The following is a 17,755-nucleotide window of genomic DNA, read 5'->3' as shown; positions in this document are numbered from 1 at the left end:
CTGCCCCCGGTCTAGAGACCCCTGCTGGACTACCGCCAGGGCGACACCTCAGGAAAGGGCTTTTCCCAGGCTGGTGGCGGGAGGGGGCTGTCCCCCAGAACTGTGCCTCCTTCTCATGATCTCATCTGAACAGGACACTGTCCCGATTTTTCTCCCCCTTTTCCCTAGATCAGTGGTCGGCAAACGGCGGCTCGCGAGCCACATGCGACTCTCTGGCCCCTTGAGTGTGGCTCTTCCACAAAATACCACGGCCTGGGCGAGTCTATTTTGAAGAAGTGGCGTTAGAAGTTTAAGTTTAAAAAATTTGGCTCTCCAAAGAAATTTCAATCGTTGTCCTGTTGATATTTGGCTCTGTTGACTAATGAGTTTGCCGACCACTGGCCTAGACGCATCTGCTGGATGGCGGTGGTCTACTGTTAGAAGCCGAGTTGAGTTGTATCCTCCGAATTCACACACTGAAGGCCCAGCCCCCAGGACCTCAGAAAGTGACTGTGTTTAGAGTTGATCAAGGTAAGAAGGGGCTGCTAGGGTGAGCCCTGCTCCCCTCCGACTACGTTCTTCTAAAAAGAGGAGATTAGGATGAAGACACACACAGGGAGAACCATGTACACACACAGGGAGGAGGTGGCCTCAGGGGAAATCGGCCCTGCCCACACCCTGATCTCTGACTTCTGGCCTCCGGAACCGGAGAAATAAATGTCTATGGTTAGCATGCCCAGTTTGTGGTGTTTATTAGGGCGATCCGAGTGGACTAACACATCTTCCAAAACTACAATATGTAGGAGGAAGAGAAATCTCCCTGGATGGATGAGAGGGTAGGGAGGGCAGGAGAGCAGGTGGCAAGTGCCCGGTAGTCGCAGTACCTATGCTGACGTTTCGCATCTCCTGCGTGACCTGGACCTCCATGTTGCGGCTGTTGCGCTTTTCCCGAGCCCGCTTGCTGTTCTTGGTGCCAGTGCTGTAATCCCCCAGGGGCTGCAGGCTCTCGTTGAGGGGTGTGACTGCGGCCGAGGGCACGGAGGACGAGGGTGTGTTGGACTTGGTGCCCGTGGTGCTGGGCGTGGCAGCCACTGAGGACTGGCCCGACTGAGACATCTCATCATGTGGACACTAGGGCCAAACACAGGAAGAGGGGAAGCTCGTTGTGCAGGCCCCCGCCCCCCGGGGCTCTGGATGAGGCCCCCTCGCTCGGCTTCTTTGCCACTTGACCATAATAAAATGGCATCCGAACTGGAAGGGACAGGTGGACCCCTGCTCTCCCGTCGGGCCGATGCCTCGTGGCCTAGTCACGTGGCTCATCTAGCCACTGCCTCTGGCTTTCCGGAGGCAGCCACCACCTTATGTAAATGGTTTAAATGGGGGCTTTCTGCTGGCACGCTCCCCGATGATGCCGCGTGTGATGGACATGGAGCTACACAGATATGGCAGGCAACCCTTTGCAGCCAGTGGGTGGTCAGAAACAAGGTGCAGCTCAGGGTGGGCGGAGGGCTCTAACGGGGCCAGGGAGGAGGCCTTCTGACCCCGTTCTCACTCTGCTGCTTGGCACTGGCTGGCTCCTGGTCCCACCCACTCCTGTATCCTGCTTCCCACCCTGGCTAGTCAGGAGCTGTGAAGGGGTGCACACCTCCCCTATTCTGCCTGTCATGGACTCCCAAACAGACACACCAGGGGATATGTAATGCTCAACCTCCACAGCTCAGAGGGACCACAGTCTACTGCAGACATCTATGCAAGTACAAACTGAAATTCCATTTCCACAGAACGGGACACCCCCAAAATGTCCCAGGAATGAAAAAGATCAGGTAATTAACGTCTACAATCGACTGTTAACCTTAAGGATTTCTTGGAGAACACATTCCACTTGAATCAGTATAGGATGTGGAACAAACACTTCTCCTGCAGTCTTCCCTACTGGAACCATTGGACAATCGCAATAAAAATAGCCCCCACTCGTCTATCGATAACCGAGTCACCCGAGCAGGTGCCCAGAGCCTCTCTGCAGCCTGTGGGCAGCAGTTCCCCTCGGCCTGTCCCCTTTCATGGTGCTGAGAAGGGGCGTGGTCTCAGGAGGGCTGAAGCTCCTGGGGTGGGGGTGCGGCTGAGAGGCAGCTCACGGTGCACATCCATTGCCCTACGGTGCCAGGGCACACGGTTTCTCCAGAGGGCACACTTCCAAGGGAATTTCTTAACCGGGAGGGGCTGATGAGGGGGTGTCCCGCACGCTCCAGAAAGCTGGAGGAATGCTGGGACCCACCTACACTGCCTGTGACCAGGAGCCAGAGCTGGTTGGAGACTTCTGAGATCTATCTTTTCCAGCCAGGCCCAGGGCAGGACACTGCCTCTCCCTGGGACAGCAACTTCCAGCTTCATCTAACAGGCTCCCGAGACTCCTCTACCAGGAATCACAGTTCCAAATCCTCCTGGGGCAGCGTTTTCTGACCTGGGAGGCCATGTCCCCAGGGGACGCCCGTGATATCTGGCGACACTTGAGGGGGTTAAGTGCTCTTGCATGGAGTGGGTGGAGTCCGGGGGCGCCCCTCCACATCCCACAGAGCACAGCCCTGCTAGTCGAGGTGCAGAGGTGAGAAGCCCTACTTGAGGGCTTGTCCCACCCTCCTTAGATGCGCCTGTTAATACATTCCAAAAAGGATTCGGGTTCTACAGTTTAGGGTCCAAATGAGAAGGAAAACGCCTTTCCTTTCACAGCACCGACACGCACTGAAAGCTCCTGTGATGGCTCCCCAGGCGCTCTGCCCCTCGACATGCCAGGGGCACTGGCGTCCTGTGGGGAGGGCGCTCTGCTGCCACCAGGTGCGGGAATTCCAGGAAGCCCAGGGGGGTCAGGTGCAGGAGGCCCCTCTCACAGAACCACACCTTCCAGCCGCCTTCCGCACCGGCCACGTTTCCCAGCCTACCTGCGACTCTCAAACTTGTGTCTGTGGGTTTTCTGTGGGTCTCCTTGCCCCTGGTAATCACTGTGGGAAATTCTGCGACAAACCAGGACTCCCCCAAGCTCCCTTAGCTCCTCCGTTACCCTATGGTCCACCACTTACCCACGGGACACTCCCCCTGGCCACCACTTACCTAAAGGCAAACCTCTCAACCTCCTAAACATCAACGTGTAGCAGTGACCTCCAAATGCAAAGACCCAACCTCTTAGCGGTCTTTCCTCACCATGAGTAGCCACAATTGTTTGGTTAAAACACTGAAAATACAGTACATAAAAACAAATAAACAAAACAAAAACAACAACAAAATTAAGAAATTAGAAAAACTTTAAAACCTAGAACATGAAATTAAAAGAACTTAAATAATTGTTTGAAAAAATTAAAAATAAAACGCACCTAAGAACTAAAACATGAAACACTGTGGTTTATTAGGAGAGAGACTGTGTCAGACAGCACAGGAGGAGAGAGAAAAGGTGTCATGAGGAAATCGCTGGCTCAGACGCGGCAGGAGAAATGGAGCCCGGGAGCCGGAGGCCAGTGGCTTCTGCAAGAGCTCCCTGGGAAGCCCCGGCTGCAAGCTGAGAGCGGGAGCAGCTGGCTGACATGGCGAAGTCTGGCCAGAATGGTGGGGATAGCTGGGACCCCACAGCCCCACCCACTGGCAGGAATAGCCCATAAATGGCAGGTGAGCGCCTGGGTCAAATGTCACAGAGACATGCTCACTCCCTGGAGCAAAAGTAGAAGCCAGTGGAGTCACAGCTTGAAGCTGCCTCCTGCAGGCAAGCCAGGCACTCGGAGGCGAGCACAGTCCGCAAGGAGCTACAGCAGGAAGGAAATTTCTAGGACATCTGGGCCCCATGTCCACACCCCAACCCTGTCCAGACGCCGAAGCCCGTTGCCTCCTGCAGGCGTCTTCCGATAGCCTCTGCAGGAAATTCACCAGCCCAGGGTCACCTCTCCACCCCTGAGGGTGGCATCCTTACCTGGCAAGGGGGTCAATGTCCTGTCCTGCCACAGCCTGCCCCCGCCAGACAGGCTGAGCTCAGACTAAAACGGGCTGCAAGTGACCAGGGGCCCTGAACGAGTGATGGGCCATGGGAAGTTCCTGCCCTAGGCTTTCTCAGGGCCCCCCATTCCGGGGTGCATCCCCTGGTTAGCTGTGCACACCCAGGATGTCGCTTCTCAAACTCAGAGAGCCGGAAGCCATTGGCATGTGCAGGGGGTGAGAACAGCCCAGAGAAGACACGCTGCCTCCTGGCCTGTGACTCCTGGTTGCTGTGTAAACCTCAGATACCAGAAGCTCAGTGCACTCTGGGCTGGCATCCGGGCTGGCCGCAGACGAGTACTTTGGGGTGTGTTTGGGGGACGGTCGCCAAGCTCAGCCCTAACAGATGGGCCTCCGTTACTGCAGGGGCGTTGGCCTGGACTAGCAGGTGCCAATACAAGACCATCCCTTCTGAGCTGGTCCAGTTTCTCCATTGTTGTCGCACCTCAGCGAGGGGTCCCACTAACCCAGGAAAAGCTGCAAAGGGTTGTATGCGAAGACTGGACTCCTGAATGGACATGGGGCGACAGGGAGAAGACCCTCACTCCACAGCACGGCTACAAAACCTGGTAGGTGGAGCTGAACTGCAGCTGGCCGAGGTCACTCAGGTGCCAGTGGTCCCCCGAAGGCACGAGCTTGCCCCCCATCTGTGCACGTACCATGCCGTCGGTCAGGGGGAAGACATTCAGAGAGGTGGGGCGCTCCTTCCTGCTGAAATGTGAGGGAGGACAGGAAGCGGACGGTCAGATGGTGGCTCATGAAATGAGAACTGACCACTCTGCGCATGCAGATGCCTCTCCTGCACAGAGCGGTTCCACATGACACCCCTCGCCTGGCTCAGGGAGAGGCCGCTGTGGGCAGGGCGTGGTCTCCTAGGAAGCCCATCACACCTCCTGCCCCCCTATCCACAGCCACTCTCTAATCACAGGCATGTGCACCTCCAGGGGAACTCTGCTTCACTGTGATCCCACGGAAGACTTCCCTGTCCGTGTGCCTTACCATGTTCAGTTCTTTGGGTTTAAACAGACATCTGCTATGTATGCGAAGACACCCACAGCAGTGCCAGCGCAGGCCCTTCGGCATCAGGGCCAGCACCGACGGTTCCTGGGAGGGGCAGCTCTTACGATGACGGTCTCCTTATGTGGAGCCCAGACTCACAGCACGGCGCCCGTGACAAAAAAACACGTCTTGCTGCCCCTGCTCCCTGTTACGTGGTCCCTCCCCCACTCCTTCGTCTTTTCATGAGAACTCACTGGAAAAAGCGCTTGAACAAAGGACAGAGTAAGAGAGGCCTGCCCTTCTGCTGGGTCACCCCCTCCGCAGTCCCCTGGGCACCTTTCTCTGGCTCGGTGCCTTGTCCCCGTTGCCATGGAGCGCTGGCACCGAGAGCTACACCAGGAAACGGGATGTCTGGTAGCCTGGACTTGTAGAGTGAAGCTCAAGGCCACCTGACGTGGGCGTGTCCGCGAGAAGACGCTACGTGGGCCTTAGAACTGGAGAGGGCAGAGACCCTCTTCCATGGAGCTTCAAGTCAGGCACCAGGTGGTGGAGACAAGGCCAGCTCCCACCCCGCCCCAGGACAGACACGCTGCACCCAGGGACTGTCATCCACAGAGCCCATGCTGCTCAGAGCTCTTCAGGTCAAGAATTGCGGTCCCTCAAACCACAGCCTCTCGTGCTCAGAGCTCAATCCCCAGAGACGGAGGCTGGAGGGGTGGGGATGGGGGGGGCTTCCTAAGGGGTCCAAGGAGCTGGGTCCAGAGGCTAGACTGTTCTGGAGAGAGATGACGGTTTCCTCGTGGTGCTCGGTGGATGCAAGTGAAGAGGGGAGCAGAGCAGCCCCCGCTGACCAGAACTGACGATGGCCGGGTAGACGGCCTCATAAAGTCCAACTCTGGGCAGGGTCTCGGGCTGGGGCCCGCACACAGGAAGAAACACAGAGCTTGTGAGGTGCGTTCTGCTCTGTCCCCTCCACGGCTGGCTCCTGTCCTGTTCAGGACGATGCTGCTTCCTGCAGAGCAGGCTCCCTGGACCCGCTGGGACCTGGCTGTACCACGGGGGCAGGGACAGAACCAGAGGAGCAGGGGCTCCCCAGGGGCTGGGCTATCGATGCCTGTGGGAGTCACGCAGAGGGGCACACTCAGGCCTAGGCCTCTCAGGAGGTACTGCACACAACCCTCCTCCCCTGTGACACAGGAGGCTTTCTCGGATCTGAGAAACTCAGATCCTAAGGAAGACGTTAAGTTGGGAAGGTTTGAGTCTGCAGATCCATCAAGACCTCAGTGGCCCACAGCTCAGCCCTCACTCTGGCTCTGACACAGCCCACAAGACCTGAGGCACCTGGGAAGGCAGCCTTGGCCACATGCTCAGCACAGCCCTGGAGGCGGGGCCAGGGGCGGATGGGCTGCAACTCCCATCTGCTCCCTCAGGGGCTCCCAGCCTGTCCTTTGCCCACTTTTCCTTCTTGGGCCCCTCTCCTGCTGGCTCTGACCTTAGGTGAAATGTACACAATGGGTCCCTTGGCCCTAGACAAGTTCGATCCTGGCTGTCACCAGATGCTACAGCGTGACAACAGGGACAGAGTGTCAGCATCTTGCTTTAAAGGACGGGGGACACCTGTCCATAACCTGCTTCCACAGCTCTGGGTGCAGACACACACTATATCCAGAGACAGACAGCCACTCTCCCCCGACAGAAATCATCACCAGGAATTCTGTCTGATCATCTCCTTGTTGTTCGCCACAGAATCGCAAATGGCTCTACTCTGAGCCAGGCTGGCACTTGCAGCATTGCTGAGTGAGGCCAGAGCCCTGTCTGAAGCCTGGCCAGTGTGTCCTCTCATTACATCCTGCAGCGCCCTCAGGAGACGCCTATGCTTGTCCACTTCAGAGGCTTTAGCCCCAGGGGGTCACACTATCTGAGGGTCATAGTCATGCCCCTGGCTCTGGGCCCAGGGCTCTGACACCAGAGCACAGGGTCTCGGCCCCACCCACTACCTCCCATGGCAATGCCAGCCCTGGGCGTTGGATGCACGGCCCCATCTGTGGATGGGTGGGTGTTTGCTGAGTGGAGTCCCGGTACCCGTATCTACTCTGGGGCTGTCTCGGGGACGTTGGGCCAACCAGCTGCCTCCTCAGTGTCGTGACCCTATAAACACCCCTGTCGGGAGGCGGTGATCTATAACCGTGCTGCAGGAGTGCTGAGTGGCCCCAGGAACCGCCTGTGCTTACAATTAAGAACCACCAGCGTCTTAGTCACAAACTCTCCCGACCCCAAAGGCCCCACGCGCCTGGCTCGACAGCGCCCACACTGCACAGGCTTTACCTTTTCCTCCACGACTGACGAGGACTGTGGGACAGCGACAGACACAGGGCCAGCAGACAGCAGTGACAGCACAGAGAGCAAGACAAGAAGACAGCGTTAGAACCTCAGGGAGCTCCAGTCGCACATTTGCTCACACAGAGTACGTGTGCGATGACACCATCAGGCACCCACTCTACGCTCGAGACAGATGCTGAAACACGCAGACATCTACATGCGACAGACACATGACACACAGACACATGACCCTCAGCGTGGATCAAGGCCCCAAACGAGGCCTGTGCAGCAGGTCACATGTAGTCAGCACAGGGCGGTGGGCACGTGTCCTCTCCAGATGGCTCAGCACACATGCGTACTTGGTGTGCAGGGACGGAGCGCACAGCCACACATGCCTATGTCCATGGACCGAACCAGGTGTTTCAAGCACACACTGAGTTTTGTTCTAAAGACACACAATCCAGGAAACAAAGCCAGGAGTGAAGGAAAATGCCTGCCTGGGGACAGGGGTGACCAGAGGCTCCCCAGCACTAAGGTGAGCCCTCACGGTGGGAGCTGGAGAGTCTGAATGAAGAACCTGGGTGGACATACACACATGTCCCCAAAAGAGGCCGAGTTGTAGCCGGAGAGGCTAACCCCCCGAGAAGAGGGTTCCAAGGCGATAGGCAGGGCCTTCCCTCAACCCATCAATGCGGCAGCACAGTCATAAAGGCACGTCTGACCCCGTGAGCCCTACGAAGGCTGGCAGCCAGCACTGTGACAGAAGGCTCCGGCTTTCTCTAAGCCCACCAGTGTTCTTTCTAAAAACACGAGGCGGTGGCTGCCATCCAGGCCTGTTCACCTGGAAACAGGTCCAGGGGCAAAGTCAGACACACAGGATGTCCCTCAGAACATCTCGCTCCCAGCAAGTGTCTGGGCCACGGAGAAGTGGCTGCAGGGAAGGCGGGAGCCCCTACAACTGTTGCAACAACCCCAGGACAACCAACCATGGGCTGGTGATGAAGCTAAATGCCTCCACCTGGCTGGCAGGGCAACGGGGGCGCCCCAACGCACGGCCCCACCCCTCTGCTTCCTGCGCCACTCCCCCACAGGAGCACGCCCTTCTCACGGCGAAGGGCCCTCAGCAGGACTGCGACCGGCAGCCCCAGGCACCTTCTTTCTGTGGCAGGCATCTCTCTGCCATGGTGGCAACTCTGGCTATGGAAGGTCTATTAACAGAGAGCGCCGAGGCTGGAGGTGACAGCGATCGATGGGCACACTTGGGCCCCAGCGATCCCCTTCCAGCGGATCAGATCGAGACAAGGCGGGCAGAAATCTGGGCCAGAGCCTCAACCTCTCTTGGACAGCCAGTGGGTCTGTTTTACAAATGAAGGGGCGCCCGTAGGCCACAGCTAGGCATGGAGAAAGCCCCGGCATGCACTAACCCCACGGGCGTTGCTCCAAAGGCCCCGCTCGCCCAGAAGTTACAAGCAGCCATGGCCAGGCAGCAGGATCTGAACTGGCCGCATGGACAGAAGAGACCCAAAGACCCGCCTTATGAAACAGGTTTCTTAGGACCAGCCTGTTCTAATTACCTGGGGAGGGGGAGCTCCAACACAGCCTTCAAGAGTTGCTGAGGGGCTTCAGAGGGGACTCTGCGAGCCACCCATGCATGTCCAAAAGGACAGTGCCCACCACGGGGCTGGGCTTCTCTAGGGAGGGGGTTGCTGGCTTCCCATAACTCCGAGAAGCAAAGAAACTGGAGGGTCAGAGCCACACTCGTCCAGACTTCTCAGGGCCATGGGCCACACGACACACTGACAGCAGGTTCCCAGACAAGGCCCTGCCTCCACCACAGAGACTTCCACAGAAAGCACAGCCCATCCTGCAATCCCGGCACCTCTTCCACGCAGAGGAGGCTTGAGAGGTCAGATCTGGCCCCGGATGATGGCTGGGCCCTCAGGGCCCAGCTGTGGAGTATGGGCAGCTTCTGCTTTAGGCTGAGCCTACATCATCCCAAGGCCCCAAGAATATCTATTTCTGTAGTGACCCTGGAGCCCAGAGTGCTGCCCACTGTGACTTAGGACCGTAGATGCTCATGGCCTCTAAGTCCTGAGTTCAGAGGTCACACCTCCGTGGCTCCTGGGAAAAGTGCCCCTTGAAGGCCTATCGTGCATGACCTCCGAGGGGCTCCTGCCTTGCAGAAAGCTGGTGGGAAAATGGCCTGAAGGCTCCAGAATGCTGCATCTCGGGACTGGCCAGGTGCCCAGTGTGCACTGGAGATGCCCCGGCTCAGACTGCCCTGCACAACTGTCTAGCACCATGCTGGGCACCCCTCGACGCCCACCGTTCCCAGGCCCACGAGGCTCGCACACATATTACGTACTTCTGTTTTCACATTTGAAGACGCCAGTACAGACACAATAGCTGTGCCCACAACGACCCAGAGTAACTGAGGACGCCCATACAGGAAGGACCTGAGTCTACTTGTTTACAGACACAACCCACCAAGGAGGCAGGACAAAAAAACTTCTGTAGCCGACAAGGCCTATATGTGACCTGACTAGGGCTATAGGCTTTTGCCTGCAGGAACCAGGGGCCATGGCCGGAAAAGGACCAATGGCTCAGCACAATTTGTGGGGCCTGGGATTCCCACCTCGGCCCATCCTGCTGCCTGCTGGAGACTTGGAACAACGGTACCAACCTCCCCGTCCCAGGTCAACAACTCTGGTCTCTGATGGGCCAACTCCCTCAAGCTGGCAACACCCTGGAGTTCTCTGACAATCTGCTCCCTGTGGGGCCGTGGTCTGGTTTTATCTGACCACAGGGAACAGAAGACAGAGAAGGAGCCGGGCCTCTGCAGGTCTCTCCCCACTCCCCTAAGAAACCAGCACTGAGCTCCTAAGACAACCCAAGGCCTCTGAGTCTGCTGGCACTGGCACTGCTCTGCCCAGCAGCAGGAGTGTGGCTCCGCCTGGCAGTCACTGAGGTGTCCCCTACCCTTTCCCACCCACATACAGTCAGTTCTCATGATTCTCAGTGGATCTGTTTTATAAAGTCACCACGAACACTGAATTAGTGAACACTGAACCATTACTCCCAGAGAAATAGGTGCATATACAGACACACAGCTCACATCTATAATAATCTATAATAATAAAAGCATAATATGCTAATTAGACCGGACATCCTTCCAGACGACCTTCCAGACAAAGCCACAGCGGGGCCGAGGCAGAGGTGGCTGCTGTGGTAGGTGGGGGCTGAAGCAGAGGCAGCCGCTGAGGCAGCAGGGGCTGAGCCCCTTGCATGAATTTCATGCCCCGGCCTCTAGTAGATGAGAGTCCTAATTCCTAACTCATCCTGGTAGGTTCTATTTGCTTTATTTTTAAAAAGAGAAAGTGAAGTGCAGACGTGTTTGGTGACCTAAGGCTGTCCCATGAACAGGGTCCAGAGCTGGGCTTCCAGTCCCACTCAAGGTCCAGACTCCAAGTGCCTTGCACAACACTGCACCCTATGTCTCCATCCTCTGGCATCTCTGCATGAGGCTGAGACAAGCAGGAAGTGACACCCTGTCTGACTGTAGCAGGCATCATGTGTGTTGAGTGATTCAAAATTTTCACTGCTCTGTGCATGTCTGCAAGTGAATGCAGGTGTTGATATTGAGTCTACAAGTAAGTTTTAGTGAGTAGGCGAATCCACAGACACAGAACCTGCAAGTGTTAGGATCGACTGCATAAAACTTCCCCCGGGCCTTCATGACTCCACATGAGCCAGCAGAGGTCCACCCACATCCCCTCACTCTGCTCTGGAGCCTGGGAGAATCTCAGCATGCATTCTTAGCTTAAGCCACACACTCCAACCAGACAACCCTCTTCCTGAGTCCACAGGATGGGATAAGGGGCCACTGAGCTCTGCAGGCTCCGGCCCTGCCTACCTCCGCCCGGGCAGGCTGCTCTCGGTCTGGCTGTTCCCCCCAACTTGCTGTATCTTGGACCTCTCGATGTGCTCCACGTAGGTCTGTATCATCTGTGGAGAAGAACACCGGTGCGTGAGTGATGCCTGCTGACCAAGGCCTCTCTGCCTCCCCTCTCTAACCTGTCCTCAACTTGCTGTGCTCTGATGGAGATAATGACAGAACGCAGGAAAATGGAGTCCGACCAGCCTGAGCTTTCAGGCTTGACAGCATAACACCAGGAAAAGCAAGGCCAGGAGGCAAGCCAAGGTCTGCGGCCGCCACATGTGCCTGCCTGTGTGGGCTGGAGGCTGATGCTGGTCACGGCTGGACACCTACCTCTGTGTGTCGCTGGTGCAAAGCGTTGTACTCCTTCTTCATTTCTGACTCTCGCTCCTCCAACCGGCAAACTGGAAAACACAACTGTTGTTTGTCAACCGCACAACCCAATTCTCACAACTCCGTACTGCTCTGGACTCACTGAATGGTGGGTTAGGGTTCCAGGACCAGCCCATGCCGGGTGCAGGCCGCCGCACACCTGAAGCTCGGGAGCGTGGGCAGCAGGAGGGACTCTGCTGGGGATGACAGCATGCAGATTCTGACTCGGCCTGGGACGTGTGTGTATTGTATGTGTGCTGTGTTATTTGAGGCTATTCAGTTCTGCTACCAAAGATACAGGGCAGTAACACTCAGAGCGTGTTACTATTGAAGCTTAAATTACATCGCAGCTTCCGAAGACGCAGGCAAACCTCACAGGATGTGTCAAGTGCAGACCAAAAGTGAGCAAGTGGCTTGTGGAAGGAGGCAGAACTCCTAAGTGAGTAACCTCTAAGATGTGTCAAAGAGCGAAAGAACACCTGAGACACATGACAGACACACAAGTGTCCCTTACACGTATGTACTGAGGGCTAGAAAAACCAAGTCATGATTATACCACCTTCAGGTTGGCAGCTGTGCCACCCCTAAATTGGCAGCCCCTGCGATGTGACATGCAGGATGATTCCTCTGGCCTGCATGCTCTGCCGCCTGACTGCTCCAAGGCCTCCCTGGGGAGCTACAGTGGCAGCCAGGGATCACACCCCTGCATCTCAGCAACAGAGCCAGCCAGTGTGCCACGGGACTCGAACACCTTCAAATCTGTCCTTGCATTCCCACCGAAAGGGGACAGCTGGTGCGCAGAGCCAGGGACAGGACCCAGGACAGTCATGGGCCAGGACTTGTGGCGGTCCTTCCAGCACCCGCCCAGCCCTCAGTGTGTGAGCTTCTCTGCCTGCCCCACTTCCTGCTGTAAACTGTTCCAACAACAACACTATTCAACATCTCGTTCGGTCCACATGCTCTCTTGTTCCATGATTCCTGGGGTGGCTTTCCTAGCACTGTCCTTGGAGGCTGCAGTGTCAGGGTCATTCTCCACCTGACAGCTGGGCCTCCGAGTCTGCTCTTCTAATATTCCAGGTGATGCTGACACTGCTGGCCAGGGGACCACGCTCTAGGAGCAACGGGGTATTTGCACAAAGCGGAGTAACAGCTTAGTTATCCCCGGAAGAGCTGACAGTACCTAGAGACGGCAGCACACAGCACACATAGAATCCCTGCCAGAGGAAGACCCCTGGCCTCCGCTCCAGCCTTGCGGGAGGGTGGCTGCCTGTCTCTGCACGAGCCCCTGAAAAGGACTTAGGGAGCCCCAGGACCTCAGCTAACCCCTCCGCTGGGGCAGGTGTGTAGGCCACTGCCCGGTTGAAGGAACCCAGAGGTGTCCTCTCTCCTCTGGCCTTCGCTTGTGGTGCTGACCAAATGAACAACTTCAACCTGTAATTTGGAGTTTACATGTTTTCCTTCTAATAAGAGCTGAAAAGGTTTCACTTATGAAAAGTATTCTAAGTAACGGGAATGTTAAGGAGTCTGTGTAATTATAGAAAGGCTTACCTATGCATGCCTAAACTGGGCCTTTTGGTTGGCTTCCAGTTTGCAAATATAAGCATGCTTGTACATATAGGTAGCCAACAGCCAGCTGGTTGTCCAGAACTCACCAACACACCATGACGTACTGGCCTTCAAGTCCTGGTTTGGGATAGGGATAGACCCAACACATCCAACCATTTTTCTTCCTTATTTTATCTGAATTTTTCAGAGAAACGAAAGCTCCTGCCACCCAAGGGAACTAGGTAAAATAGCAAACTAGGTCTCAAACTACAGAAAACTGAAATCACACCAATCATTTTAACTTTCATAGTACAGTTTAAACAGACTTCTGAAAACTAAAGGAATAGTTCTTACCACAAAAACAATCACAAACCCTTCCTTTGCCTCTCCTTGCAAGGAGCAGGGTGTTCCTACAGGCACCTTGGTCAGCTGCACACCCGGCCCAGGAACTGTCATGACAGGGGCTGCATCAACAGGCCCAACTTTCAGGTCACAAAGCAGCAATCGTTTCAGTGGTGTGCAGACAAGAGCCTCCAGTGGTGTGCAGACAAGGCTGTAGTGTCGTCATTCCTCACCTGACAGGTGGGCCTCCGAGTCTGCACTTCTAATATTCCAGGTGATGCTGACACTGCTGGCCCGGGGACCACACTTTGAGGAGCAATGGGGTATTTGCACAAGCGGAGTAACAGCTTAGTTATCCTTGGACGAGCTGAAAGTGCCTACAGACTGCAGCACACAGCACACAGCACACATAGAATCAAGGATCCACAGGCAGGTAGGATCACAGGGTGTTAATTTAGGGTCAGACTGCAGCATATGCAAAAGTGCTATGTCATCAAAGGGGCCTTAATTATTTATGTTATTTCCACAAAGAACTGGAGTCTGATTACAGAAATACATAGGAGTATAATGGTTGAGGGAATCACAGTGAAAATAAAATAAGGCTATCAATGGGTTCTCTCACTCTTTTTTCTTTATCAAAGGCTCTCAACATCCTGCTCAGCTAGAGCAGGTCTGGAAACAATGCAATTTCAAGCTCAGGCTGGCTACTTACTCTGATCTGCATAGTTTTTGGCCTTCAGTTCCAGCTGACGGGTCTGAAACTCATAGTGTTCCACCTGGATTTGTAGCTCTTTCTTCTCTTGTTCCAAGGCATCTTCAAACTCGATGAATTTCTACAGATGGAAGGGAGAGAGCAGGTGTCATAAATGTGGGATGGTCAGATGACAGCAGGCCCTCACAGATGGGCCACAGACTTCAAGGACCAAAGTGAAAGACCAGGCTCAGGGCCAGAATGCAGGGCTCCCCGACATAGAACCTGCTTCCCTCATGTCACATTACCTGTCACCCTCTTCAGGCAAAACTTGACACAGACCACGTGTGACCTCAGGGGCAGGAGGAGTGAATGACACTGTAAACAGCTATCCAGGAAGTCACACGAGGCCCTGAATTTAGAAGGCCCGACTCTTGGTTTAATTTTGGAACTCTTAAATTTTTTTTTGAGAGTACATTTATTAAAGCTGGGGACAGTGAAACAAAGAAGGGCTTAGGATAGAAGGAGCAACAGGAGAGAGACTAGGCAGGGCTGCTTTGGCTCTCTAGAGAGTCAGAGAAAAGGGGGACTTGGGGACAGTTTCAGGGGGTTAGCCCAAGACGAGCTGCCACTGCCCACGGCTCCCCAGGTTGCAAGTCTCATGGGGACCCTTAGAGTTTAGGAGATGCAGGCCTGTGGAGGAAGAAGATGGGGGAAGGAAAGGCATGGGTGTGCTCCCAGAAGGGAGAGCGTGCCTGGAACTCCTAATAATTTTTTAACAAGAGGCCCTACATTTCCATCTTTGCACTCGGCCCTACAAATGTAGCTGGTCCTTGTGCTAAGTTTCTGAGCAAAATTATTATCAAACCAAATGAAAGGAAAGCTCTTTGAAAAATAAAAGACCCTCTTGAAAGGTTATAGGAGCTACCTTGACACTGAAAGTGGCTTGTGAAGCCAGGCTCTGGAGGGGGGAGGGATGGGCACTGGCTGCCACAGATGCCACCAGCTATAACTCCTACAACAGCCCCGAGGGGGAGCTGTTAACTCCTCAGTATTACTGAGTAGAAGAAAGGACTATTATTGAGAAATTTCATTTGTAGTAATAACAAGTATTAGCTGGGTTAAGACAGAGTTTCTCAGATGGTAATACAGAACCGATAGTTGATTTCAGGTTTGGGGTATCTGGAAATGTCGATTGACTTGTGGTGGCCATGGCTGTGTTTACCATAATAACTGCACCCAGTCTCCCCCTCGCCCCAACACACCAGGCCCCAGAGATGTTCTTCCTACAGCAGCTACTCAAAGGCCTTTGTGCTGGAAACTCCGGGGGTGGGAGGCAGTGGCCCTGTTTGAAGGATGGCTCACTCTTGCAGAGACTCCTGAAAGGGTGGCAATCCCAGAGGAAAGGGGGGTGGGGGTGGAGGGAACGGACTTTAGACAGAAAGACTGTGCCAGGAGCCAATTCCAGCATGTCACAATTACAAGAGTTTTATCAAAAGGTTGATGAAGCTTGGGGGCTCAACAAGGGCTGAGTCACATATGTAATTACCTGTTGGAACAGCTGGAAAGGCACTTCCCCCAAACCTGAATAGGATTATTGTCTGCTGCCAGACAGCTCAGGGCATCTTAATCTACATGTTATTGCCTCCTGTTGGCCAAACACCTGAACAGCTGTAGGCTATTCCCCAATCTGACAATGCTTCTGTGAACCCTACCCTTTGAAGTGTATTATCTCCACCTTGCCTTAGGACAAATTGTGTTAATAAAAAGCAAGGGTCCTGAGTCAAAGAGAGCCTTTAGCTCCTTTAGCTGAAGCTCCTCTGACCCCCAATGCCTTTCAAAACTATCTTTCATCTTTGGACTCTTACTTAATCTACTCACAGCCTTTCTCCAGATTGCTGAACCCTTTGTAATGCTGGGACAAGAATCCTGGCAGACTGTATTAACATCACATGCAATTTAAGTACAATGAAGAAAATATAAATGCCCCACAGCCAAGAAAACACACAAAGTGGTGCAGCTGTACAAAAAGTAAAAATAAGTAGTTTTGATTGATTGTGGATATAACCAACATATGCAGAATGAGCAAATGCTCTTGACTGGTAAGAATTTTTTTTTCTAATTGAGCAATTTTAATTCCTATTACTTAAAAAAATTAAAAGAATGGCATAAACAACATATGCTTTTATAGAAAAATCAGATGAGAGTGTTAAATAAAAAGGAGAATATTTTAAAATTTAAAAAAATTCTAGCATACAGTCAGTTAAAATTGGGTGACATTCTTGCAGGTTTGTGTGTGTGAGTGCATGAGTGTATGATGAGTGTGTATGGCAGATGTGCAATCATTCTGCACACAGTGTTTTGTGACCTTATTTATTCACTCACTTACATTAGAGCATCTTTCTACATCAAGGAACACATTCCACCACTTCCATTTTTAATAGGTGTGTATTCCACTATGAGTATGTGTGTGTGGAGCATAGTTTACTCAATCCATCGCCTACTGTTCTTTAAATTGTCCATTGTTATAGTTACTACTGGTGTATCTGCCCAATGGCTTCCTACTATCGAAGGCTGTGGCTGCACAATGCTGCTGACTCTTCAGATGGGTATCCCAACTCCCATGGCCCGCGAGGTGGGGTGGTCCCCTTCCCCAGCCAGAGCGCTCACCTTCTCTCCGTATAGCTTAAACATCGCTGCCAACCTGACAGGTGGGAAAATGGCCTAGCATAGTTGTCTTAAGTTTCAGTTCCTTGATTACTAGTAATATTGAACTTTTTTTCATAAAATGATTGGTCATATACAATAAGTTCTCACATAACATCGTTAATAGGTTCTGTGACTTTAAGTGAAATAACATAGAATGAAGCCATTTTACCATAGGCTAATTGATATAAATAAGAGTTAAGCCAGTTGGAAAAAGATAAATATCACATGATGTCACTCATTTGTGGAATATAATGAACAACATAAACTGATGAACAAAAATAGATCCAGAGACAGAGAAGCATCGAACATACCATCAAACTTCAGAGGGAAGGCAGGGGAGAGTGGTAGAGGAGGGGGGGCGGGTAAGAGATCAACCAAAGGTATTGTATGCATGCATATAAACCTAACCAATGGACACAGACACTAGGGGAGTGAGGACATGTGCTGAGGGGTGGGGGTGGCTGGGGAGAGGTCAATGGGGGGAAAAGGAGACATATGTAATACTGTATGTAATACTTTAAACAATAAAGAATCTTAAAAAAAAAAAAGAGTTAAGTCCTAAGGCATTTCATCAATGTTATAAGAAAATAACTTTGGAAAAAAAGGACATTATTTGAGGAATCGATCTATACTTCCTTTGTGAAGAGCTCATTATGCTATTTGTCCAATTTCCTACCATATGTTCATATTTTTCTTAATGATTTATAAGGACCTTTATTGTACCTATTCACAAATTTGTTGGTCTTATATGCTGCAAATACTTCTGTACCATTTACTTAACAAGTTATCCTTTCCTCACTGCTTTGAAATGACACCTTTATTATAAGCTAAATTCTAATATACATATA

General features: G+C 53.2%; 1 protein-coding gene across 1 annotated transcript in view; it reads right to left on the bottom strand.

The window, feature by feature from the left end:
* The window catches only part of MAPK8IP3 (mitogen-activated protein kinase 8 interacting protein 3), a 51,458-nt gene that overhangs the window by 21,890 nt on the left and 11,813 nt on the right, over positions 1 to 17,755 (bottom strand). Inside the window, exons 2-6 of the mRNA XM_028152916.2 lie at positions 14,220 to 14,340; positions 11,582 to 11,652; positions 11,225 to 11,316; positions 4,560 to 4,704; positions 864 to 1,110 (exon numbers count right to left, since the gene is read on the bottom strand). Coding sequence (XP_028008717.2) covers positions 864 to 1,110; positions 4,560 to 4,704; positions 11,225 to 11,316; positions 11,582 to 11,652; positions 14,220 to 14,340 — 676 coding nt within the window. The remainder of the gene's footprint in view (positions 1 to 863; positions 1,111 to 4,559; positions 4,705 to 11,224; positions 11,317 to 11,581; positions 11,653 to 14,219; positions 14,341 to 17,755) is intronic.

This window comes from Eptesicus fuscus, chromosome 4 (assembly GCF_027574615.1).
Source record: "Eptesicus fuscus isolate TK198812 chromosome 4, DD_ASM_mEF_20220401, whole genome shotgun sequence".
Classification (NCBI taxonomy): Eukaryota; Metazoa; Chordata; class Mammalia; order Chiroptera; family Vespertilionidae; genus Eptesicus; species Eptesicus fuscus.
Note: the sequence above shows the minus strand (reverse complement) of the source record. Positions and strands in the feature narration are given on the sequence as shown.